Below are 26,367 nucleotides of genomic sequence, written 5' to 3'. Positions count from 1 at the left end.
GTGATGGCTAACCTTGACACTCCAGCTGTTGTTGAACTACACATCCCAGCATGCCCTGCTAAAGTTTTACTATTTGGCCATGCTAGAACTGTAACAGGGCATGCTGGGATGTTTAGTTCAACAACAGCTGGAGCGTCAAGGTTATCCATCACTGGTTTAACCCTTTGACTGCCAACATCTGAGATGTGCAAAATATTGGCTAAAAATGCCAGCATTGGTTACATTTTTTATATACATTTCATAAAAAAAAAAAAAGTGTAAAAAAAGATTTCCTATATAAAAAAGGTAAACATTACAGGTCATTACGATTAATAAAAATGTTTGCTTGCCAATTTTCACACCAGTTTCGACAAATTCACTTGGCACTCAAAGGGTTAAGAACATACCACCCATATTCTTGAACACACTTGCAAAATAAAAACCACAGGTAAAATGCTTAGCAAATGTATAATTGCAAAGAAAGCCTAGATGCAACAGTTTTATCTGCATTACTGCGGGTGTGGGTTGTTAGGTCTACACCAACAAGGTCGACATGGACACAGTTTCAAGTGCACAAATCCCCTCGCATCGATAGCGATGCTACGCTCGGCACACTATTTTATTCACCAACAACATCCTAGTGGATGGTAAGGCATGAAATACCGCCTGTTGGCTGAAAAAACAGTGAAAAGCCCTATGTCAACTTTGCCCAACAGGCAAGGGGTCAGCTACCTCCACAGCTTTCCAACGCATTTCAATCCACAAGGACCTTTGTCAAGGGATGCTGTTTGTCTCAGGAATGGGCTTTTTATACCTTAAAACCGGAAGTCTACTCACTTCTGGCTTCCGGGTCCCACAATTAAGTGTAAGTCCGTAAAAAACATAATTTATATTGATGCCACACATCACATGAATCATCCTGAACGTAAGATATATGTATATGGATAAAAATAGCCAGGCCTGAGAATTTAACATCTATGTGGACAATCCGGATTTATCCACACCCAGGTCATATTCCATCTTTTGTGTATCTAGCCGCACTTCCAAGGAGTAGAAAGGCCTTGTTTTAATTTTTGTATCACAACTTTTTATCTTTTATGTGTTGGAGTGTTATGAATAAATACCTTTTGGACACAGTATGTGTGTCACAAAGATACCTAGACGAGTCATACTTCATTTCCTACAGTGAGTTGGGGTACGCTCCCCATTGGAATTTCCTTTTAAAGATACCTTTTTAGGAAAGATCTACTTGTCTTTACTGTGAGTGGGGTACAACATTCCCTAACAAAGATACCATTATATGTGGGTTCTGTACCTCACTGATGTGAGTTTTCGGTACAACACTGTTTCATGTACCTGACGGTGGAAGAACACCTATCAAAACACTTTTTCCCTAAGAGTGATTCACTTGTAGGGTCTACCTCTGTGTTGTTATATGTACTCTGACACAAAGTATATTGTTTTTATTTTTTTCATGCTCCTCCAAATGAACATTCTCATGGGAAACTATTGAGACACCTAGGATCATCTACATCATTAGATCCAAACTACAGAAGGAAAGTGACGTATACATTTATTGTTACCATTCATGAGCGCTGTATGTTTCAGAATTGTGTTTTTGGGGGAAGGTGATCCCCAATAAGTATTTGAGTCAGACAGGGCAGCTGCACAATGAGGTGAAGGAGGTGTTCCCCTTTACACTACCTACACAGCTATTTTTATAGTCCTCAAACAGCACTTTAAAAAAGGGAAGAAATGTTAAATATTTGATGCCCAACAATCTAATATACTGTATACCCCCTATATACTATTTGTGCACACCTATGGTATATGCTGTTGCCCACCATGTGTATTCCCCCTATGTTATTGCTGTATACCAAACACAGAGTAATGTGTGCCACCCAACACTGCTGCCCACCTGCATATGGTACAGAAAACTGCAAAGTAAAAAACACTTTCAAATTTTTTTTTTTTTTTATTAAGACATAGATTGATTAATTCAGTCTGGCTTTAGAGTTTTAAGAATATATCAGGCCAATAAGTTCCTCTAGAGCAAATATTATGCCAACAAAGTATAGAAAAACTAGACACTTCAACAAGTGATCATGTACAATAGAGAGCGGAACACTGATGCCGATATAACTAGGGTCAGGTAGAACATACAGAATTTGAGAAATGTATTTTTGAAAGAACACAAAAACATCTGGAGTTGCAGCAAATGACGGTCATAGACCATCTATGACTAATTCCTATTCACACTTCAGCAGGCTCCCCCAGAACAGTTCTGGAACAATTTTTAGAACATTACAAAATAAATTCTACATTAAAAAAAATTGGAGTCTCTGTGCAGACTGGACTGTGCACTTAGCATGGCTGGGTACATTCCGCTTGTGGAGCTGCTGGGACAGGTGGATGCTTGCGGAGGGACAGGCTTGACGCTGGAAGCTGTTGTAGTGGGGTGCTGTCTGCTATCTGGCGACACTATGATGCATTGCTCGGTCAAGTCACCACATAGCCCACGCATCATAGCATCATATACCAGACGCTTGAAATAGACTTGTTGTGATTGTTCCATTTCACGCATCTCACTGGCAATATTCAATGCAAACACATCAAATTTATCCGGAGGTTTATGAAGAAACTCCTCAGCATGTTTAAAAAATTGTTCTGAACTTGAAGGTACAACGCTGGTTTTCTTCCGATGCCTTCTCTTGGGGGGTGGCTGGGATGTGATGTTGTCCACCTCCCTTTCCTCCACTTCTGCATGCACATTGGTGGCAGTGTCTAGATCCAACTCCGGTATGCATACCTGTAAAAGAAAGTAGTTAAAGTCCATGTATTTACTGCTATTCTCACCCCCCCCCCCCTAGTTCCCTACAGGAGGAATGGGAAAGCATTGCGGGAGTTTGATTCACGGTGAAACTTCTCTAACTGTGGAGGAGCCATCAACAGGAAACACGCAAGGATAACCCCAATTGCCAACAGTGAACCCTTGTACTACAAGTACAAGGGATTCTCCAGTATTCCTGTTATTAAAGCCATTATCAATGCTAAATATGTTTTTATTTTGTGGATGTTGGCAAGAATGGATGTTCATCAATTGGTGGATCCTTCAGGGACACTTTTCTTAATGAGAGGCTCATCTCTAAAAGGCAAAAATGTACCCACTTAGTATGGACTCAATTTTCTTTATTGATGAGACCTTTGAACTGCATGAGTGCATCACAAAGCCATATGCGCAAAGGGGGCTGAACAAAGAAAGGCATCTACAACTACCATCTTTCTAGGGCATATCGTATTGTGGGGAACACAATTGACATCCTTCGCTTCAGGATATTCAGAGTGGGTTTTACTTTTTCCTAGTCTGTTCTGCATAATTTCCTGAGACAGAAGAACAAATGCCAACGAGTACAACTGTACCAGATGACACCACATTGGGGACTTATGTGGCTGGAGCAGGGGTAACTCTAGTGGCCTCTGCACACGCAAAAAAACTCAGGGAGGATCACCTTACCTATTTTACTGAGGAGGGGGCAGTGAGGTAGACTCCATAAAAGAGTAATATGCTGTACTAACTGTGAACTTGAAATAATATTTTTTTTTTTAGCAGAGTGTGTTTGGACTATGTTACTACTTACCAAATCTAGATCCTCCCTTTCCTCCTCTTCTAACTCCTCTGCTGAATATGGCTCAGGTGAGCTCCTTAAAGATTCTTTGGGTTTTTGCTCCAGGGTGAATAGGAGGTGGTTATAGTACCATAATGATGGTTTATGAACCTTATCTGCCCCCACACCAGAATGTTGAGACTCCATCAACTTTTTGTGTTCTTTCAAGAAGACAGTTCTCATATTGTGTATTTTCTTCTTCACCCAGGTTATGTCTGCAGCACTGTTTTGGCCTCTACTGTAGACGACCAATAGTTGAAGTGCCCGATTTTTCTTGATCTTGTTGGCATAATCTTTGCTCTTTACTTTCCATAGGCACTCGTTGGCCTGATATAAATTGATGAATCCAGTCCAGAATTCACGGTTCTTTTCTATTGCCATGTCTGTGAACAGATATTGAAGAAAAAGAAAATGAAAATGTCACTACAAATATAAAGCCACATACCATGATCGCATACCACTTTTTGATTTTATTTGGGGGGAGGGGCATGCTGAAACTGATGTAGACATGGTTGGTGTGAGAACCATCATGCCTGAACTATCTCAGGGATTGATTTGCTGTCCGTGGGAAGGGGGTAGCCAGTGCATTATATAGTATGACCCTCAATCAAAAGGAGCCTTTAAAAAAAATAAAAAAAAAATAAGTGAATTTATTTGAAATACATTTTTCACTAGATTTTATTTTTATCGTGTTTTAAGGTTTTTTATTTTGGTTAAGATTTGTAAGTGTTTTTTCTGTGTTTGAATGTTGTTTTTAAAAGAAAGCATAAACTTTTTTTTATGGTATTAGTGTCCACATAATATAAAATAAATAAATAGGACATTGGTGGACAGTGGTGTGAGTAATATACATGGGTGGCATGCAGAACACATTGGTGGCCAGTGGTGCTTGTGCATGAATATACATAGGGGGCAGCACTGTACTTACCAAATCAACTGTGATCACCTCCAAAAGTAGCAAATGCGATGCCGCCAATAATCCACATATGCAGTCAGAAAATGTAGGTTGGGAGTGTCCAGGGAGTGGCTGTGATGACGTTCATGTCGTACGTCGTTGGTAGCAATGAACGGTACGCACCTTGTCGTCAACAACATTGGCGAAATTGAGCTGCATATGCAGCCGACATCGCTAACAACCCGGTGGGAGCGTGCATTTTTTAACGGTATAATGCATACACACTAGACGAGTTTGTCATGTTCGGTATTATCGTTTAAAACATTGTTTAGTGCATACCCAGCAGTTTTTTCCAGAGAGAGAATTGAAACATTCATAAGACCATGTGGGTCCCACTCACACAGGCAGGGGGAAGGGAAGACTTTTCTAAGTATGCGATTAGGGCCATGGGGGGGGGGGGGGGGGGGTTTATGAATTATAATAGGGTTTATGGGCTCTCCTATGGCAGTCTCAAAAGCCAGGTCACAGGTGTGGCCGGATGGTGTTGCAAAGAGGTGAACCAGTGTACAGTTGGTCCTTGGAAACCATCACTGTGCTGGTAGAGTGCAGGTGGGCCAATTGTTGGTGGTGGGGCTATATCTTGGAGTCAAAGCTCCTGCAAATCAGATGGCACAGCTCTATACCCATGGTACATGGACAGAAATTGCATGGGGTTATTAATTAGATGAATCCACTGGTGTCATTTAATTGGGAGTATGCCAGTTTCAGTATAATGTGGCAGTCAGATTGTAGCGGCAGTAGGGAACAGGTAAATATTGTCTATACCTGAATTTGCAGCATATGGGAGAGAGAAGCATCTACAGTATTTGAATAGCAGACATTTGTTTACTTTTGTATTGTTGTCCTTGGCAATATTTTATACAGGAGGGCGGACATAGGAGCCACGAGCAAGTGGCACAGGCAGTTCACATTAGATCTAGTGTGTACATAGGTTATGGACTCATTTTTATCAAGGCTATTTTATTATTTAGATGACTTTGGTATAACCAACCACTGTAATGGTATACAGCAAGAGCACTAGGATAGGGGCATTATAATATGGGACACACAATCTAGGGCCCTTCCCGGAGGAACATATTACATATTGTGGGGTAAAGCTCTGTGTTTGTTTTCCATCTACTAAAAGTGTATCTTATCTCGCTTGAGTTGTTATTGTATTTACAGCAGTGGTGTTAGGTGCTGGTTGTCATCGCGCCGACCACAGACGCAGGGCCTGTGTTATTATAATGGCAAGTGGAGGACCTTATACTAGTAATACCTTATACTACTAGCGGGCCGGCACATCGCACTGAAAGGTGCATGTGACACGAAGATAACAGGAAACAGAATGCACTCACCGTCCATTGTCTCCCGCATAGCGCTCACACTGACCGGTGCGCCGCTGGCCATGGTGACGGTCACACAGATCCGGAAGTGTAGCGGCGGCAGTCGAACGCGCAACGACTCTGGTAGAAGACGTTGGGGAGGAGATTGTGGAACGTCCTGTAGGAAAAGAATGCGTGAGGGGCGGAGATAGCACTAAGGACACGCCCATTTTTAAACGTCCAGGGTGTAGACACGGCCTAAGTTATACTGTTTCTATGGCGACATAGGAGGAGTCGTATTTGAATTTGTGCGGCGGCTGCCTCCTCATTGGTCACCGCTAGTGTTTCGGTTGCTCCGCCCCTTGCACGCTTTGTGATTTGCTGGTAGCGTAGGCCTGACAAGCTGATTGGTCCTATACAGGGAACTACTGGGGTAGCAGGCAGTACAGTACTACTAAGCAACATTCGAGGAGGCGAGGCGGTAGAGTTGCGGGAGTGGACTCGTCTCAGCCGGTCCCAATCTGTTGTATCAGCGGGGTGCTGAAGCCTGGCCGCCGCCGTCGTCGTTTCCGCTTCTGTACAAAGCGATATGCGCGTCACTTTCCACAGCCCCTGTCACGTATAGCAGTAGCAGCAGTACGCCTGTGTGGCGTTTACAGAGCGCAGCAAGGTAATACACTGCCCCGGCAGCCGCCGGTATCACATTGCTAGGTTGTACCTAGTGTCCGTTCCAAGCAGCCTGCGTGACTCTAGCTGCTGTGGAACTACAAGTCTCAGCTTAAACCCACTAGTTTTGTATATTTTCATTGCAGCTGGATGCAACCCATTCTATCCTATATTTTTTTTTTTGTGCTAGAGTTAAAAATACTACAGCAGTTAATGGGGCAGATATATTAAGCCTTAACAAGAGATAATTGCAAGGGTGATAAAGAGAGATAAATGTCCAGCCAATCACATACTGCCATTTTACAGGCTGTGTTTGAAAAAAGTCAGTAAGGAGATGATTGGCTGGACGTTTATCTCTCTATCAACCTTGCTTGTTATCAACCTCTCTTGTTGGCTTAATACATCTTCCCCAATGTCTTTTGATAAGGAGGGAAGTGGATGACATCACTGCATTTAAAAATGGACATGAGGGCATACCATGTGTGTTTTTTATATTTAAAAAAATTGCCCCTTTAAATCAAGCAGCAGAAACCATTGGTGACCATGTAGCATTGTAAAAAACGTACCCCCCTGTGTTAGTGGAGCAATGTCACCAATAGCGTGTTGTAATGTGTGGCGTTTATTAAGTGCACAGGCTCTCAATTTCTGTCACCAGGACCACAAACATTTCACGTCTTCCTGGTTACCTGTAGATTTTTAAAATGTGACAGTTGGTGACACCGTACTCCTGCTGGGTCACCTGGAAAATATGACCTGTGTGGGATCCTGAGGTCTGAGTTCAAGAACCACTGCGCTGATGCCTGTACATTGTGGTGTTGAGCGTAGCTCTATATGGAAAAAGCACCTGCATTCATGTCTAATTCCTTGTAGAAATATTCACATATCGAGGCCCACTTATTAATGTGTTTTAGCTATTTAAAGCTGCTTGTGTATTAAAGTGATGCTCCAGCCAATCTGCTCCCAATGTATTTGAAAAATGACACCTGGGAGCTGGTTGGTTGGAGCACTATCATACGCAATGAGGTTTAAAATGGCTAAAACTCATTGATATGTGGGTTTCATTGTTTGGTATTTCATTTGTAAGTATTAACTTGTACTGTACTCAATTTACAGTTGCCCTCCATTTGTCATGGGGGATGCTCGTGCCCACCTAACACCAGAGGCTCCAGGCCGCTCTGCAGTTCTGAATCCTTTTGAGAGTCCAAATGACTACTGCAGCTTACATGAGCCGTTTGTTTCCAGTCCAACTGTGTTCAAGCCAGCAAAGTCTTCAGTGGTAAATATATAAAAAAATGGGGTTGGCGATGGATGCCTTGTTGTTGAGCAGAATATAAACTTTTGTAGAAAAAGGGGGTGGTGTCCTGGACAGTAGGGATGGCCATCGTTGCAATTGCCATTGATGGCAATTCTGCAACTGGCCATCGATAGTGCTAAACTATGCAATGGCTGGCCATCAATATTTTTACATATCAATGGTCAGCCATTGTGTTTGATTGGCCTGTGGGCCAATCAAAACACTGGTGCGGGGGTCGGGGGCGGGCTATGCTCCGTGTCCCGGCACTTAAAAAAAGAAAAGCAAAACATCGTTTTGCTGTTCCATCGATGGAGGGAAACCATCTGGTTATCCCCCATCAATGGCCAAAGTATTTGACATAGGCCATGAACCATCGATTTCGAATCATCGTTGGTCGATGGCCATCGCTAGTGGACAGTCATTAGGTCAATATGCACACGAGAAGGTCAACATGAGTCTTTGACACACATATATACAAATAATAATGTGAATGTGGCCAACTAAGCACCTGGTTCCTTAATTAGTGTACTGCATCATACTTTGGGCCACTTTACCATTCCCGATCGCAATCCATGTGGATGGTAAAGTAGACAAAAAATTGTGGAAAAACTCATGTCGACCTGGACACTGTCAGCCATCCAGATACCATAAAAAGGGTAGGAACTCACTACACATGACTAACATTCATTATTGAGTCATGTAGTAATATTACTATTCTGTAAATTAAAAATATATATTTGAATTACATTGCCCCAAACCCTTCCTTATATATACACACACACACACACACACACACACACACACACACACGAAGAGACCGCAATCGCACTTAAGATGTCACAATAGTGGGGTGCCCTACAAGGGTATATATATTTTTGGTATGGTAAAATTGCATATTAATTGAAAAATGTTTTTTAATTGTTTGAATGGCATGTTGGCAGTATAACAACTGCATATACATATAAACTACAGTATTTCATAGTGTTCATTCTAACACCTTTCCTGCCTGGGATGTCGCTGTCTGCTGTGGTGTCTTTATCACATTGTGGCCTGTAATTCAATACAGATCAGACTGTCCTAGAAGCACCAAAGCAGATGGCGACTCCCCAGGAAAGTGGAACTGCATGGGTTTTGAAAGTTGCAGGGTGCGAGATAAAGTTAGCCATGAAACACTAGTGTTCGTTCTGTTTTCCAGACTCCGATGCAATTTAGGTGGTCGATTGATCAGCTTGCTGCAATAAACCCTGTTGACATTGACCCTGAAGATATTCACCGCCAAGCTTTATATTTAAGTCATGCCAAGTAAGTTGTAAACCCATATGATAGACTGTATAAAGTGGACACCGGCTGACATTCAAAAGGAAACCTTAGGTGTTGATTAGTGGTGAGTGGCGTCGATCTATGACTTGTCCAGCCATCTCGGTGTTGTGGTGCAGAGGGAGGGTTATTGGGGGAACTCTTATGGTGTTTTTAAAAACAAAGTGTTCAATGGTAACATACACCACTGCAGGGCTGGAGATGTAAAGTGTTGGCTTTTTGCTACTGCAGACCACGCAGCCCTAATTATATGGTAAGAATTGTCTTGCCAAAAATCAGAATGCATGAAACCGTTTTACAAAAAATGCTGGGGCGGCATTCACCTGCTTGCTAGGCTGTAAAAGTTTTGGGATGAGTCCATGACCCCCATAGAGGGAGAATAGTGGCAAGCTTACAAGGGGCTTCGTTGCGCTCCCCCCTGCTGTCTGAGTCTGGGCAGTCGGGATTCTGACGTCTGGCTAATGACTGTCGGAATCCCATACCACACCCCAAACCTGGACCATTGGGGTGCCTTGAGGACCGCATTAGGGATTCTTTGGGCTGCTGCATTCCCATCTCAACTTTTGTTTTAGCGGTTTCTAAGAGATGGCAGCTAGTTATGCTTTTTGGTAATCTTCTGGCAGCAAAGGACCTAAGTTTAGTTTCACGGCGGCAGCGCTAGGACGTTGAAGCTATGAATATTGACAGCTTGCCAAACTGCCTTAAACCACGCTGCCAGCTGCGTACTTGTTTATAGTTTCAGGGCGGCAGCATCCGCACCCGCTCTTTATACAGTAGAGGCATGCGCTGCTCAGATGCAGGAGTCTCATTGCTGGAGCGTCTGAGACGCTCCTACGTATCACAAAGATGGGGTGCCTCTCCGCCGGCGCCCGCATGATCATCTCTCCACAGGATATCATGCGGGCACAAGCGCTGTGTGAGGCGCTCACTTCACAGGAGGTTAGGAGTAGCAGCACTATGCTGCCTTGGAGGAGTCATCGTAACACGCTGATAACGTATATGACAGAAGTAAGGCGGAACACGCTGCCGCGCCAGATGCACTAAGCTTTAAAGGGTGGAGACTGATAATCAGCCAGCCAATCAGCTCCTACCTGTCATGTAGTTTGAAATATGGCTGTGTTTGAAATATGACAGGTAGGAGCTGATAGACTGGTTGTTTATCACTTTATGGAGTTGAAAGCATCTGGCCCCTATGCAGTAGCAGGTTTTAAACTTGTTTGAAGTGGTTGTATCATTAGTAGCAGTGTTGGAGAACCACATACCATGGAATAATGTTGCTCTCATTGTTTATTATAATGCTACTTCTGGTCATTGAACACTGCTTATTCCTAAGAAAACCTCATCAACTATTTTAAACTTTACACAAGGAAATTAAACCATTTTGTCACTTTAGAACAATATTTGTAGGATGATCTTCTAGATTGTGGTGTTTTATTTATTTATTTTTTTAACCTTATGCCAAATCCAGTTCTGTCCAACTACCTTTCCTCATAATTGTATCTCTTCTAAAGTGTAAATTATAAGTTTATAGTTGCCACAATAATGTATTCACTAACTATTTTATTCTTGTTCAGATTTGATAAAGAAATAGAAGACCGGAGACAAAAGGCTATTGAAGAGGTAAGTTGTTGCATTATATTAAACTTTAACTAAAAAGACACACACACGAGTTCAGCATCCCCGGTGGTCAGGATGGTGGAGTTTACTGTACAGGCATTGGCATCCTGACTACAGCGGAGGACGAACCTCAATTAGGATTCTGGCATCGGTATCCTGAATGCTTGGATTCCAACCGTAGGGTGGGGGTTAGGTTAAGGCATTAAGGGGTGGCTTAGGGTTAGGCTGCGAGGCATGGGTGTTTGGTTTAGGGGGTTAGGCACTAGTGGCAGGGAGGGTAAGAGTAATGCTGTGGGGGGAATTGGGAAGGAGGGGTAAGTATACTTACCTGAGGCCTGTCATGCATTACCTCGTGTGGGATGCCGGTGTCTTTATTCTGAATGCCGACATCCCAAACGCTGTTCTATCTATGTATAACCTTAGGAGTTACTTAAATGTCAGCTATAGATCTCCTTTAAGAAGGCATTTTATTGGTGAGGTTCTCAGATTTGTTTATTCACTCGCTGCTTGGTGGTGGTGGTGGGGGGGGGGGGGGGGGGGGGGAATGGAGTTTGCAGTACTTCTGTTATGGTTTATATTTAATGGAAGCAGCTGTTGCTTACCTGAAATGTGTGAGCATTTTAGGAATCTATCAGAATGAAGAACATTTATGATTTGAACAGATAGGATCACGCATTGGATGTCAAACACATCTGATTTGGCCACTTTTCACCCGATTTCTTGGCCCGTTCTGTCAGAACCGGGTGAAAAAAGGCCAAACCGGACAAGTGTATGGGGGCTTTAACAATATAATATGACTTCCATCCTAAATGTAACTAACTAACAATCCCCCCGATATAGCCACAATACTCTTTTGGGTGCCCAGAAGGCTGTCATTTTAAAGACCACTTAATCTCCCTAGCTTCCAGTTCTGAAAGAGCCAGACTGGCTATGGAGAAACTATTGGACTCTCTAATGTAAATTGGACTTGAGCTGAACTTCCTCTTAATTACACAAGGCTGTAAACAAGTTGAAATAATTATGACTTTGGAAGAGGGAACTTCTTAAGCTGTGTACACACGGGGGGGCGATAGGGGCTGAAATCGCTGGGAATATGGTCGCTGGTGACCATATTGCCAGTGATGGGAGTGTGCCCCGGTGATAAATCGTTGGGTGTGCGCTCCCGTTTTCAGCCCCATTCTAATCGCTGGTCGCAGGAGCTTGCTACTGCGACCAGCTGATTACCTCTGCGGCTCCCCTGGCAGAGGTTCCCTTTCATTAGCGACCATCTCTGGTCGCTGATGAAAAGGAGACACTGAGCAATATATTGCTGAGCAATATTACCTCCCCGGTGTGTACACAGCTTTAGCCACAAATTTATTTGCTAAACTTCTTCCTATAACGTCTTGGAAATTTGTGACTTGGATGCTGTCTGAATTTTTAAGGCTTCTTCAGTATAATCTGCAATCATCACCTACATAGTCAAATGGAAATTCAATCCTTTTTTTTTTTTTTTTTTTTTTTTAGTTTTTCACAAAAAGGACCATTGTTCCATCACCTTGGACACAGCATGAAGGGAAGCAAGCTGCCCAGTTTCATTCAACGAAATGTAAGTGCCTGACATTGTACACATACATGCATTTGCTTTTAATCCCTTGGAGGCGTACTGGACTATGGTTTATAGAATCTCACTTAGAAGTTGGGAAGTTGCATTATGTGATTAATTGGGAAATGGTCATCTGTCAGATCAGACTTAGGTCGACAGGGTTAAAGGTTGACAGTCATTAGGTCGACATGAGTTTTTCACTGTTTTTTGTGCCGACGGGCGGTATTTCATGCCCTACCATCCACTAGGGCGTGGTGGGAGAATAAAATAGTGTGCCGAGAGTAGCAAAACACCGTGCCCGAAGAATTGCGAGGGGCTGCGGTTCAACTCCAATTGTGTCGACATTCTGGTAAAAAAAAACTGTGAAAAACTAATGTTGACCTAATGACTGTCAACCTTGGGGCCAGTCGACCTTCCGGGGTCGACCTAGTGACTGTAGACCTAAGTCTGTTCTGACAGATGTACCGCTTCCGATTAATTACATGTAATAATGTGAAATGGAGGTATACAGTCACTGAGTCAACATGCCCCACCCTGAAAAAAAGAAATTCTTCTTCATGCAGGCCACCTCACTGGGCTATCTAGAATTATAGTGGGCTGAGGGGCATCTGTTTTTGGTGCCACCACCTAGAGGTAGGGGAATAGTGGTCCTGTGTTACCGTAACAACAGGGAGGTGTAGCTTAGCCAGGAAATTTAGTCTTTACCCACTGCCATCCAGAGGGTTGCTTCATTAAGCCTTTAAGTACCTGCCCCGTGGCCAGTCTGACACCTTGGGCCTGGTTTTGAGTTTTATGTGATATTGATGGTGATATTCGTGAAGGTGAACAATTTTCTTTGGAACTGTGATTGTGCAAAAATGTAAGAAACCCTGTGGTGCATGAGTTACCTTGCGTGTATGTACAATGGTCTGTATCTGAAACGAAGTGCCACAGTGATGGGTGTGGTATGAGTGAGCGACAGTTGGGATTCCGATGGTCAGTTACTGACACTGGAATCTCGACCGCAGATACTATGACCCCTTGCAGGCGGCTCTTGGCGTTAACTGTTGGGCCATCATCCAGTACCTGTCAGTGACTGGGAGGTAGCTTGAAGTTAAATGCAAAAAGTCTTATGGGCATGTTTAGGAAGTTTCATGAGCATGTCTGAAGAGGCTGCATTCTCAGATGCCCAAATGCTTTTACAGAGCTTGTGTATGGTAGGAGAAACTGTACCGGTCATAGGGCAGCTGTAAGTGTTACATAGTAGGTGAGGCTGAATAAAGACTCCATCTAGTTCAACCTATGTTTATAGTAGCTAATCCCTTGTTGTACAGTATGTTATGATATTTTAAAGACAGATTTTGTTACTTATTCATACCCATGGATGTTTTTAACCAATAAATGTTTATCCAACCTTATTTTAAACATATTTATAGTGTCTGCCGACACCACTTCTTCAGGAAGAGAGTTCCAAAGTTTGACTGCTCTGACTGTAAAGAAATGTTTTCTTATAGATGAACAAAATATTTTTTCTTCTAATCTAAACTCGTGCCCTGCGTCCTAGATTCCTTTCTAGTAGAAAAAAGGGTGTTTGACAGTTCCTTATATTGGCCCCTAATCTATTTATACATGTTGAGCATATACCCTCTTAAACGTCTTTTCTCTAGTGTAAATAGTCCCAAATTGTTTAATCTTTCCTCATCGTTTAAATTCTCCATTCCCCTAATAAGCTTTGTTGCTCTTCTCTGGATTTTTTTCTAATTCTATGATGTCCTTTTTATAGTGCGGGGCCCAGAACTGCACTGCGTATTCGAGGTGCGGTCTAACCAATGATTTGTACAGTGGCATAATTACTTTTGAGTCCCTAGTTTCCATGCCCCTTTTAATACATGCGAGAATTTTATTGGCCTTTTTTGTTGCTATATTACATTGAGCACTACACCCTAGTGTGTTGTCTATTTGGACTCCTAGATCCTTTTCCAGTTCTGATTTACCCAATTCATCCCCACTTAGGTTATAACTAGCACACTGGTTATGTCTCCCAAGGTGCATGACCTTGCATTTGTTCACACTGAACCTCATCTTCCACTTTTTTGCCCACTCATCTAGATTGTCATAATCATTTTGAAGCGTGGTGACATCTTCTGATGATTTAATAACTCTGCTCAGTTTTGTATCGTCCGCAAAGATGGATACATTGCTGAGTAACCCCATCCCAATATCGTTAATAAAAATGTTAAATAAAATGGGCCCAAGAACCAAACCCGAATGTTGATGGTGGCTTGTAAAGATCACCATCAGTTAGAATCTGTTTCTTCTCAAACTTCCTGGTGTGGTCTGCAGGTGCATTACAACAGAACCCTTGGTTGGATAGTCCTAAATTATGGTACAATATCCCCCAATGGACCATTGTGTATTAATTAATTTATTATTTTTGCTATATAATAGATGTTCCAAAACGCTGTTCTCAAGGCACCCCAACGGCCCAGGTTTTGGGGGATGCAGTTGAAATCCCGACCGCCGGAATCCCGGCACTTTGTCCCTCTGTGGGTGTCCACGACACCCATAGAGGGAGAATAAATGAGTGTGCCGAGCGTAGCGAGGTACCGGGCCCGCTGCGTGGCGAGCGCAGCGATCCACGCCCCCCCCCCCTTGCCGGGATTTTGACCGCCGGGATTTTCAACCAATCCTGGTTTGGGGTATATCCATGACTCCGCACAGATGATGGGGGGAAAAAAAACTGACTAATTGAGGCACCTGTGGCCAAGCATGGATATACTACCGCTTGGGTGCCTTGGGACTGTGTTTGGGAACCTCTGCTATATATACACAATGTAGCTGCTTGTAGCAGAAATGGTGACGGCAGACTCATTGGGTGGGAGGGAGGCCGGAGGGAGGAAGCAGACTGCATTGGTGTATATGGTGGAAGTATGTAATAAATTGCTTGTTAATATTTTGAAAGTTGGATACTGCCCAAAACTATTGAACTTTTTGTAGGTGCTGACCTTATTGATGTATCACCTCTTGGCAGAGAACCGGCCATAAATCTTGGAAAGAGCACAGGTAGGCATCGCTGTTTATAACTTCTTCAAATATTAGTCTTTTTATTCACATCACAATGTATGAACCTGCCCATTACAAATTGGTGATGGGGTGAATTATTATTATTATTACAATTTTTTTTTTTTTCAACTTATTAAATAATTTTTGCTTCAATTACCAATTGTTACTTTGTTTGGATGGTTCTTATGTGATGAAACGTAATGGAGTATAAATATTTACTTACAGTAAATTCATTTCTTTGGAATTCATAATAGTCCTTTTCTTACATATTTCATATTATAAAAACTACCAGAGGTCGTGTTCATTCCAGGACTCGCCATCTTTTAAAACCCATGCAGTTCCTCTTCCCTGCCTTGCGTGTCGCTGTCTGCTGTAGTGCTTCTAGCACAGTGTGGTCTGTAAATCAGCACTGCTATGCAAACCAAACCTGTGCTAGAAACACCACAGCAGACAGCGACACCCCAGGCAGGGAACAGGAACTGCATGGGTTTTCAAAGATGGCGAGTGCTAGAATGAACACTAAGAGAGGACAACTAAAGTACACATCTTGCCTTCTTTTTTTTTTTTTTTTTATTCTACATTTCGAAGTTTCTCTACCTTTCGATAAGTTAATTATTTTTCTTTTTTTTTTTTTGCAGTTGCATGCCAAACTCAATTGTCCTTACCAATTGACTTCAATTTAGAGAAAGTACTAGGTAGGTGACTCAGTAATATTCACTTATGTAAAATATATCTATACTCAAGTATTTCAAAATAGGTGAGGTGAATTTACAAATTTGGGAGTTCGGTACTTGTGTAGTTTCACAGTTGCAGCTCTACGCTAAGTTTGAATCCCGGCAGCTGTACGTCAACGCTGCCTTGGCAGCAGCACTACGCTAAGTTTGTTTGAAGCTAAGTTATCAGCTTAGTCCAACAGCTGCCTCACTTCTGTAGTTAATTTGAAGCTACGTTATCAGCGTAAGCTCTTAGGCTGCCTTACTTGTGTAGTTTCACGGCGGCAACTTGAAATATGTTGTCAGCATAGTGACTCTGCGGCAGCCCAGCGGTGACAGGTCATTGTGGCACTTGTAGTTCCACAAAGAAATAGGCACACCGCTAACAAAGGGAGCCGTCAAAATTTAGAAGCTGTAGTGTCTTAATTTAGACGCTTACAACGGGTGCATCTAAATTTAGACGCTCTGCCAACCGCTAACAAGGATGCATCTAAATGTAGACGCTCTAGCATCTTAATTTAGTCTAGGTATAGGGGTGCAGCGTGAAAAACACTATTAAACATGTCGACAATGACACTGGTCCACATAACAGCTGTCGACCTTGTTTATTCCACCATCCACGCCAGCCCGAAGCGTGGCGAACGCACGCGTTACGTGTGCTCCTGACCTTTTCATACCCCCCACTATCCACGTCGGCGTTGAGTTGATTTTATAAAGTGTGGCGAGCGGACGCGGATTACTTCACATGTATTTTGCATCCCCGTGCGGGGCTCGCCACGCTTCGGGCTCGGTGGCTCACCACACTTTATAAAATCAACTCGGCCAAAGAGAGGGGACCATGCTGGCGCGGCGGTGTGAAAGGCGCTGACTAGCGGGGACAGATGCAGTTCCCGGCAACAGTACGGTAGTTACTTGTGTCTTTTCACGGCGGCAGCCTATGCTGATAATGTAGCTTACGCTGCTGCCGTGAAACTACACAAGTAAGGCAGCCAGGGATGCTACGCTATTTCTGACTGACTACGCTGGTCGCAGGAACACTACGCCGATTCTGACAGGGACGCTATGCTAACTACGTACTGTCTACGCTGACTATGCTGGTCACAAGAACACGGCACGCTACTTCTGACTGACTACGCTGGTCGCGGGAACACTACCCTGATTCTGAAAGAGACGCTACTATGTAGCTGACGCCGTGAAACTACACAAGTACCGGGAGCTCTATTGTAGATGACATGTTACCCATAGCAACCAATCAGAATCTATGTATTTATTTTGCACCTTCTAGAGATTTAAGGGGTATTGTATCTTGGATCCCAACAGTCGGAATCCTGGCCCGTTTTTGCTCTACTTGACAGGCGGAATTCAATGTTCTGCTTGTGAAGTGGCGAAAAAGTGGGCGTATTGGCAAAAATGGACGATGATTGTCGTAAAACGGCAGTGATTTGGACAATCCACGGCCGTTTCTGACAAAACAAATCTGACTTGTTTGGAAGTTGGATCTGTTTTGTCAAAATCTGCCTTCAATGCTGTTGTGAAAGGCAGCATTGGATAGCCGGAGGGCGCTATTTCCCAATACCCCCCTTAATTTGGTTGCAACATCCCATACTCAATAGAACTCCCATTTTGGTAAATAAACCTCAATGTTTCTTTCATTTCATACAGTCTGATTGCAGTTTCTTTATTAATATGGTGGACATTTTAATTCCTGTTTCATTCATCAAGAGCTGATATCAAAGCTAGCAGGATGTCAGAATTTCTAAGCAAATACAAACTTTTGTAGTAATTGGTGTCTTGTTCATTTTGGCCCAAAGGTGAATATTTTAGGGCAGAAGAAAATGCTGATCAGTCTCAGGAAAACTTGAGCTCTTTATCGCTACGAAGAAAGCTATTTCTGGATGGACAAGCCAGTGGATCAGAGTGTTCATCACCAAGCTCTCCCCCAGCAGGACCATGTGATGCTCCACCGGCCTCTCTTGGTGTCCTTTGCTCAATTGATCTTTCTCCTGTTCGCTGCAGAAGTCCTATGCACACTCCCAGTTCGGTAATGATCTCTACATACTAATCTAAATTATTATTATTTTTTTGTTAAATATTTAGATATCTTCTCCAGTGGCGTAACTATAAATTTTGCTCCCCCCTGCCAAAAAAATTGTTGCGCCCCCACCCCCATCAGGCCAGTCAATCAATATCCAGATGCTGTAAAAAGGTATGAGCTACTTGAGTCATTATTTTAAATAAGCTGCATACCCTTGGGGTGCATTGGGGAGTCTAACTGGTGCAGCTTCAATTAAATCTGAAGGCTGCTCAGCACATTAATGAGGTAATCGGGTCTTGCACTGTGAGGTGTATTGATTTTTTTTTCCTTTTCATCCTCCCTACCTTAAAGGAGTTCATCCTCCCTACCTTAAAGGAGTTGCAGTATCAGGTGAGGCACAAGAGAGCACTCTCGTCTGGGCTATGCAGTGCTGTGTTCTATAATACTAGGTAATGTCAGAGATGGGCTCCAATCCCCTAACTCAGGCTAATTGGTTCTTCTTATAAGCACAGGAACCTGTCAGCAACAGGGACTGTGTATCAGTAAATTGCCAGTGACTGTGTCCAGGGTCTGAAGGGGGTCCTTATATAAATATTAGAGGGCAGAATAGTAGTTGAAAAAATAAAAAATAAACTTACAGTAGGAGCTGCAAAGGGCTGTAACAGGGATCATTCTATGACTCTGCGGTCCAATTGGGGTCTGTGCAGATCTAAGGTACTCAAACCAGTGAAGCAGGGCGTCTAGTGAAGGCCCCCAAAGATTCACCAGCCCCTGAAGACAGCCGCAGCTCCGTCCGGAGATATTGCCACCGCGGCGTGGTGAGGGCAGAGCTGTACAGTGTGCGGGAGCCAGAGGCAAGATGTCCGGGCGAGTCTCTCACGTAGCCAGGCTTCCCTGACACAGTGGCAGCGCCAGTCAGCGGGCGCTTGGTGGCATCAGCTGTCCTCCGCAAGTGCAGGGAGGGAGCAGGGGGAGCTTGATGTGCTTCAAGAGTCCCAGGGAGTCCAGGCGGTCCGGCCGGAAGCGCGAGGTCCCGGCTGAAGGAGGAGAACAGGCAGGAGACAGAGAGTCTTTGTAACTCAGTGCGCCGGGCGTGTGCCGGCGCCCACACAGCCCCCGCTCCCCCAAGCAGTGGCGGGGGCTGCCTTACGCTAGTTACACCACTGATCTTCTCAGGAGGATAGTTTCACTTTTCAATGCATTTTGGACATTAAAAGCCTTAGTGTGAGGGCATGTATGGTTAATGATTAATGAATAACTAGATCTACATCTACATTATAAGGGTTGAGTATCCCTTATCCAAATATCAGTTATCCAAATTATTCCGAAAACCATACATTCCAAAATTTACTTTTATTTTTTGCTAAAAACCTACTGGGTACATCTGTAACTGGCACTACTGGGGATGATTGCTTGGCATTCAAATTCAGTGTCTGAGATTGTACACAAACTTTGTTTCATGCACAAATAAAATATATTTGTGTATTCAATGTGTCATAAATGCCAGATACATCATTCAAAGATAAAAAATTATTCCAAAATACAAAATAATCAGTTATCCAAAATTCTTCTGGTCTCAAGCATTTTGGATAAGGGATTCACAACCTGTATGTACATTTATGCTTAGTGCATCCCAATGGCTTTGCTTGTTACAGTCTGGACATAATATTATTTATCTTATGATTGCTACTTTATGAAAATCTTACAAAGGACACCTTGCTGCTCCTGTGAATGTTTTGAGTTATCACACCCTTACCATGGAAAGGTAAAATAGTAATTTTTGTACTTGTTAGTAAATCCCTCTCTCCAAGGCTGAAGTGGACTACCCGACCCATTGTGTGCTTAACTTTGCTCCTTTTATCTCATTGCTGGACGAAATGAACCTGGGTTTTGCGTTCAGTTGTTCCATGTTTTTTATGGGTGTACATTGACCCCCACAGGTCTCACAATAGCTTTTGAGCAATGAATTTAGCAGAAATTACCATATTTTTGTTAATGCAGTGCTTTTTTTATAGAGGTCCAGGCTCTGCAGATTATGTGCGTTACACTGTAAACAAATAAAGTTGTGTCAAATGGGGCGTATATCTGATCAGATAAGTAACTGAACATTTTATAGCCATGATTTTTTGCTCTGTCATGCATGCATTGTTATCTAGCATGTCCAAAAGAGCTGATAATTGGTTAAGCTGCATCTGGCAGTGTTTTCGTTGCTGCAACTGACCGCCTGTCATTTTTGCCTGTTCCTTTAAAGCTGGGGAAGAGGGAAATGTTTCCTCTGCTGTGGACAAACCAAAATGCTATGTGGCCATATACTGAGATGAGTTTATGGATACAATACCTAATGGGTTTTACCTTGTCAGTTACGATGTCTGTCTGACAATGTATCTCTGTGTATACCCAATGGAAGAGTTTATTTCATCCATCCTGGTGACACAGCTCAACCATGGGATGTAGGAGGTTCCAAAGGAGCCAGGCACCTATGCTAAAGCTTTTCAGAGGCAGGCTCCTCCCATTCTGCATCCCAGCATTCCTCAGTTCGTTTTAGGTGCCCACCGGTACTATGCTGAAGGGATGCTAAAGCAGCCATGTGTTAGAGTAGCTAGGGTGTGTGTGTGTTTTTTTTTTTTTATTAATATTTCCTCTTGGTTAGTGCAGGTTACAGTGTGAGGCTTCCAAGGGAAGTTTTCTCACACTGACAGCACAGTGACCGAAGCGTGTGCTGAGAGACGCTGTCTGGTCTCTCAGCACAGCACTTAAACCTCATTACAGTGAGGTTTCCTGGGGGACTCGAGCCGGCTCCCTGCATAGGGGGGGGGGGGGGATCATGTGTGACGGACACCCCGCAATGGTGGCCGCCATCTTGAATGGGTTTGCAGGCTGAACTCTAAGGAGATCGCAGCCTGTTACAGGAGCTCAGCTGGGCGATTCCAAGTGGTCCCCATTGAAGGGGAAACACTGGAAACTAGAGGAAACATTCAGTACAAGCGACTTACAGGGGGAAAAGGCATCAAAGAGCCTTCCACCCCGCTGTAGCAGGGACTTGGTCTCTTCCTTCACTCTGCCCTTTCTTCCCACACTGCGGAGCTGGAAGGAGATTTTATTACTGCAGACCGTTTCTTCTGAGGCAGTGCTTTCCTTGGTGACCACAGCGGCAGATAGATAAGTACACTGATATATATTGGCTTTGTACAAACGCCTGACATAGTGCACTGTGTTAAATCATGACAGAAAGGTGTAATGCTGCTGTACTTGGGGAGGGAGCATCTGCCATGTTATTTAACTGCATGTTTTGTGGGCTTAAATTAACTGCTGAACCGATGGACCATGGGGATATATGCCCTACATGTGATTGTCCCCAGTGGGGTGCAAGCCCAGAGAGTTGAGCAACCTGAGCCTGCGTAGGCAGCTGCTCAAGGTAGGTCTGTGTCTGCCATAGTACAGGCTTTAAACAGACAGAGAGATGAGTTGGTTAGATCTCCCAGGCCATTGTCATCCTCATAACCTTCGGTTGGCTCAATTCCTCCTTCACAAGGGGACCCTGCATTTATACAGGCAATGCAGGACACTGCTCAGAGTGTACAGATTAATGCTTTTATGGAGCAGTTTACTAAGGAGTCTGAGGTGTCTCCCAGACACCCTTTATCCACTCCACCTCTCCCTAATATAGACTCTGAGGAGGATGGAGAGTGTGTGGAAGACATGGCATGGGATCAGAGGGAATAGATTGAATCCGCTCTCCCTGGTGTTGATTTAATTTTGGTTGTTAAGCAGGCATTGAATTTATCTGAGGTGGATAAGGCTCCCCAACAGGGAGTGTTCAAGGGACAGCGCAGGGACGCAGTCACTTTTCCTTCCGATGAAGGCAAGAATTGCTGGGAGGGGCGTGGAAAACCCCTGATAAGAGACTCCATATGCCCAAAAGGTTATTAAGCCTGGGTACTCTTTACCTAGAACGGCGCCCATCGCGGTGATCGCGACATCGCGGGCAGCACATAAACGGCCGCGACGCGATGCCCGCGATCACCGCGATTTTCCCATAGGGAACAATGTTAAAAAGCCTAATTGACCGCGATTTTGCATTCAATGCCTCAATGCCCGCGATTTTCCCATAGGAATCAATGTTAAATGGGCTAGAGAGCCCAAATAGCCCCAATTAACCCTTAAATGTCCCCCAAATTTTTGTACGCCACCCCACGATCCACGCCAACCCGAAGCGTGGCGAGCGCAGCGAGCCCGCGAGGGGCGGCGGTACGCGTCCTCCGACCTTTTCATGCCCTACTATCCACGTCGGCGTGGAGTTGAGAATAGAATAGTGTGGCGAGCGCAGCGAGCCACCGAGCCCGAAGCGTGGCGAGCGCAGCGAGCCCCGCGAGGGGACGCGGATACCTTCACAGTTATACGCGTCCCCTCGCGGACTTCACAGGTGTCCGTGGCGACGCGGACACCTGTGAAGCCCGCGAAGGGACGCGTTTACCTGTGAAGGTATCCGCGTCCCCTCGCGGGGCTCGCTGCGCTCGCCACGCTTCGGGCTCGGTGGCTCGCTGCGCTCGCCACACTATTCTATTCTCAACTCCACGCCGACGTGGATAGTAGGGCATGAAAAGGTCGGAGGACGCGTACCGCCGCCCCTCGCGGGCTCGCTGCGCTCGCCACGCTTCGGGTTGGCGTGGATCGTGGGGTGGCGTACAAAAATTGGGGGGACATTTAAGGGTTAATTGGGGCTATTTGGGCTCTCTAGCCCATTTAACATTGATTCCTATGGGAAAATCGCGGGCATTGAGGCATTTTACAGTAAAATCGCGGTCAATCAGGCTTTTTAACATTGTTCCCTATGGGAAAATCGCGGTAATCGCGGGTACCCGATTTTGATGTACCCGCGATTTACCCGCGATGCCCGCGATTACCGCGATTTTTTACCCCCGACGCCCGCGATTCTGATCGCGGGCGCCGTTCTAGGTAAAGAGTACCTAAGCCTGTACCCCATGCCTGAGGGGCATGTCAAATTGTGGGGAAAAAGTCCCAGATGCCCCGGTTGCTAGGCTGTCTAAAGCTACGGCTCTGCCTGTGCAAGGGGGTGCTGCATTCAAGGACTCTGTGGATACAAAGTTAGAGGGTTGTTTAAAAGCAGTTTTTGAAGGTGTTAGAATTACTCTTAGACCTATTATTGCTTCTGCCTGGGTCTCCAAGGCAATGATGGCGTGGGCAAATCTGTGTGCATCACTACAGTCAGATTCAGAAGCTTTTGCCTTGGCAGACAAGTTAAAGGCGGCGGCTGCATACACCAGTGAGGCTGGAGAAGAGTGAGTCAAAATGGCCTCTAAGGTGTCAGTCATTTCCGTGATGGCCAGGAGGGCCTTTTGGCTTAAGGCATGAGAGGCCGACCCTGAATCCAAGAAGTCTCTGGAAGCATTGGCTTGTAAAGGGGAGTTGCTTTTTGGTTCTGAATTGGAATTGTTTCTTCCCACAGCAGTGGGTTTGCTGCTTTTCGTCCCTCCTTTAGAGGGGTGCTTCATCCAGAGGTCAGTTTGGTAGAGGAAGATTTGTTGCTGCGAAAGGAAAAGCTCCCAAATCCTGTTTGGGGTTTTTTTTTTTTTTTGTGCCTTTGCAAAAAAAGCAGGCTTCCAAGGGTGAGGAGAAGCCCTCCGCATGACGGGCCGGAGGCTCCCCGGTCTGGAATCGGAGTGGGGGGCCGCCTCTTGTTGTACCGGGAAGCTTGCACTCTCTCCGCTCAGGATCCTTGGGTTCTCAATGTGGTTTCCCAAGGATACAAGATCAACCTGAGGGGCGATCCTCCAAAGAGGTTTTTGCCTACTCCTTTACCCAGGGAGGCTTGCTTAAGAAAGGCCCTTTTGGGGGCGGCGAGGTCTCTCCTGGAGAAGGGTGTGGTGATTCCAGTACCACGTGTTAATGTCGCTTTAATATCAAACCTATGGATAAGTGAAGTGCGCAGTTTACGTACTGTGTCCGTAAACTTACAACCTTTATTCCTAACTACGGGCGAACTAAAGCGTAGCAAACCTTATTCGTGTATCACACACTCTAACCGATACCCTGATGGCGGTAACCTTTTGCAGTACTTAGTTATAAGTAAATACACCAGGTATAAATTACTGTAAACCTTTCTGCTTATTGCGAATAAACACGAGACAGTATAAATTCCGGAATAAGGGTACAAAGTCCTTAACCGTATATTTGAGTCCCTAGCGGACAACAGGGGATTACAGAAATAAGAATGTAATAACAGATTATACAAATCACCTTACAATACAAACAATATATAATGAAAAGGGGAAAAACAGATCGGCTCATATACAAATACAAAGAAAAAGAACCGGTACCGTCTCATAATGCGGGCGCTACTCGGTTCCAGTTATCTGTATTCTATCCAGAGCACAGTCCAATATAGAAGATAAGAAGAGAAAGTTCTTATGCTGTGCTCAACATTATATAGGGTCAAAACAAAAGGGGGACAGTAAAGTTCTCCATTGGCCAAGAGGTCAGGTTTCACTTCTCCTTGATTGGTACCGATCCTGAAGTCTCTAAAGGTGCGTACACACGTAAAGATTTTTCTGTCTAATCTATCTGGTGGGGGAAAAAACTGGAAATGTATGGGATTATATGACATCAAAAATTCCCACCCAAATGCAGGAAAACAGAAAAAAATGTATGCTGATAAATTTGTTATATCAGAATGATTTAACCAATTTGACTGATCACGGTCTGTTTTCAAGCATTTGGGAACAATTTTTTTGATTTGACATTTGCTCCCATACAATTCCAGGTTTTTGTTCCCACCAGATAGATCGGTCAGAAAAATCTGTGGGTGGATCACTTCAGAATGGAATCTTTGAGAACAGTTCTTCTGAGCTTGTAGCCGGGAGAATCCCTAGTCTCTGGATATTCACGACGCCTATTTGCACATACCTATATGCGAAGAACATCAGTCTTTGCTACGTTTCGCGATAGGCGAATTGCATCTGCAATTTCGGGCTGTTCTCTTTGTGAACACCCTTGGAGCTGTTGCCAGCCCAAAGAGTATGGCAGTCATGGCAGCAGCACTCAGACTCTGGGGAATTGTAATCATCCCGTATTTGGACGACCTTTTGTTCAAAGCAGAGTCTGCAGAGAAGTTGCAGGAAAATTTGTCAGCGGCAATTCAGTTTCTGCGGAGCCACGGGTGGATTTTAAATCTGCCAAAGTCACAGCTGTGCCCCACTCGAGGCTTCAGTTTTTGGGAATTATTCTGGATACACATCTTCATCGTGTATTTCTTCCAGAATCAAAGGCCAGAGACATTTGACAGTTGGTTTTGACCATTCTACAGTCGTCCAGTCCATCCGTATGGCATTGCTTGAAGTTACTGGGCAAGATGGTGGCAACCTTCGAGACCCTTCAGTATGCAAGGTTTCATTCGAGACCGTTCCAATAGAACATCCTTGCATGTTGGTCTTGAAAAAGCTCCTTGGCGAAGCATACGCCGACCGTTACACTTCGTCTGTGTCCCCCTTCCCTTCCCTGATATAAATGCATTTTAAACTGTTTTAGCTTAAAGTATTTTTCCTCTGCAGCACGCTCTGGCGATCTGATACCTGGCATATCTCACCAGGGCAAGACACGGTGTGTTGCGCACTAACACCGTGTTGTATCAGAACTGGCAAGTGGGAACGTCTGCGGCATCAAACATAGCCGCATTCGGTACTTCCCACCGGGCGCAGTTACCTACACCGCTACCCGACGCCATCGCCCGGCTCATACCCGCATCCCACACAGCGGGTCAGACTAGCGTTGCTGCAGAGCACCACTACCTTTCCTAGACCCACACTTTTTACAGGGGGCAGGACTGGTGTTATAATTGTGGTAATTCAGAGTGCATTCGAGATTAACCAGCACTCAAACTGTAAAAATTGTGTGAGTTGATCCATATACTATCACTCGCACAACAGCCGTGAGTACCTATCAGACCGGGTATCATACCCGTCAATTCTCCACTAATTAAGGAGAACGTCCTAGGTACTAAGTTACTGCTAAAACATCAAAGCATTTTATGTGTACACAAATAAAAGCATTCTCATAAATTTCATTGGGATTGGGGGCCCAGCGTCGTGAGGGTATCAGTACCCTTTTTAAAACACCTGTCTGTGTCATATATGTTTTTGTGTATTGTGTGTCCATTATTTCGCTACCAATTTTAGAGT

General features: G+C 44.3%; 2 protein-coding genes across 2 annotated transcripts in view; one reads left to right on the top strand and one right to left on the bottom strand.

Annotated features, from left to right (window-relative positions):
* Positions 1-1,651: 1,651 nt before the first annotated feature.
* LOC146057528 (uncharacterized) lies at positions 1,652-6,168 on the bottom strand. The gene is made up of 3 exons (XM_083168872.1): positions 5,937-6,168; positions 3,618-4,027; positions 1,652-2,788 (listed from the first exon to the last, which is right to left on the bottom strand). The coding sequence occupies exons 1-3, from the start codon at positions 5,986-5,988 to the stop codon at positions 2,303-2,305; spliced, it is 948 nt and encodes a 315-aa protein (XP_083024998.1). The 5' UTR covers positions 5,989-6,168; the 3' UTR covers positions 1,652-2,302.
* BORA (BORA aurora kinase A activator) overlaps positions 6,111-26,367 on the top strand; it is a 37,002-nt gene continuing 16,745 nt past the window's right edge. The window contains exons 1-8 of the mRNA XM_083168871.1: positions 6,111-6,573; positions 7,683-7,845; positions 9,059-9,165; positions 10,755-10,800; positions 12,304-12,385; positions 15,359-15,424; positions 16,063-16,119; positions 17,949-18,178. Coding sequence (XP_083024997.1) covers positions 7,699-7,845; positions 9,059-9,165; positions 10,755-10,800; positions 12,304-12,385; positions 15,359-15,424; positions 16,063-16,119; positions 17,949-18,178 — 735 coding nt within the window. The 5' untranslated portion in view covers positions 6,111-6,573; positions 7,683-7,698. The remainder of the gene's footprint in view (positions 6,574-7,682; positions 7,846-9,058; positions 9,166-10,754; positions 10,801-12,303; positions 12,386-15,358; positions 15,425-16,062; positions 16,120-17,948; positions 18,179-26,367) is intronic.

This window comes from Crinia signifera, chromosome 2 (genome assembly GCF_055691185.1).
Source record: "Crinia signifera chromosome 2, ASM5569118v1, whole genome shotgun sequence".
In the NCBI taxonomy this organism is placed as follows: Eukaryota; Metazoa; Chordata; class Amphibia; order Anura; family Myobatrachidae; genus Crinia; species Crinia signifera.
This window is presented reverse-complemented; position numbering and strand designations above follow the sequence as displayed.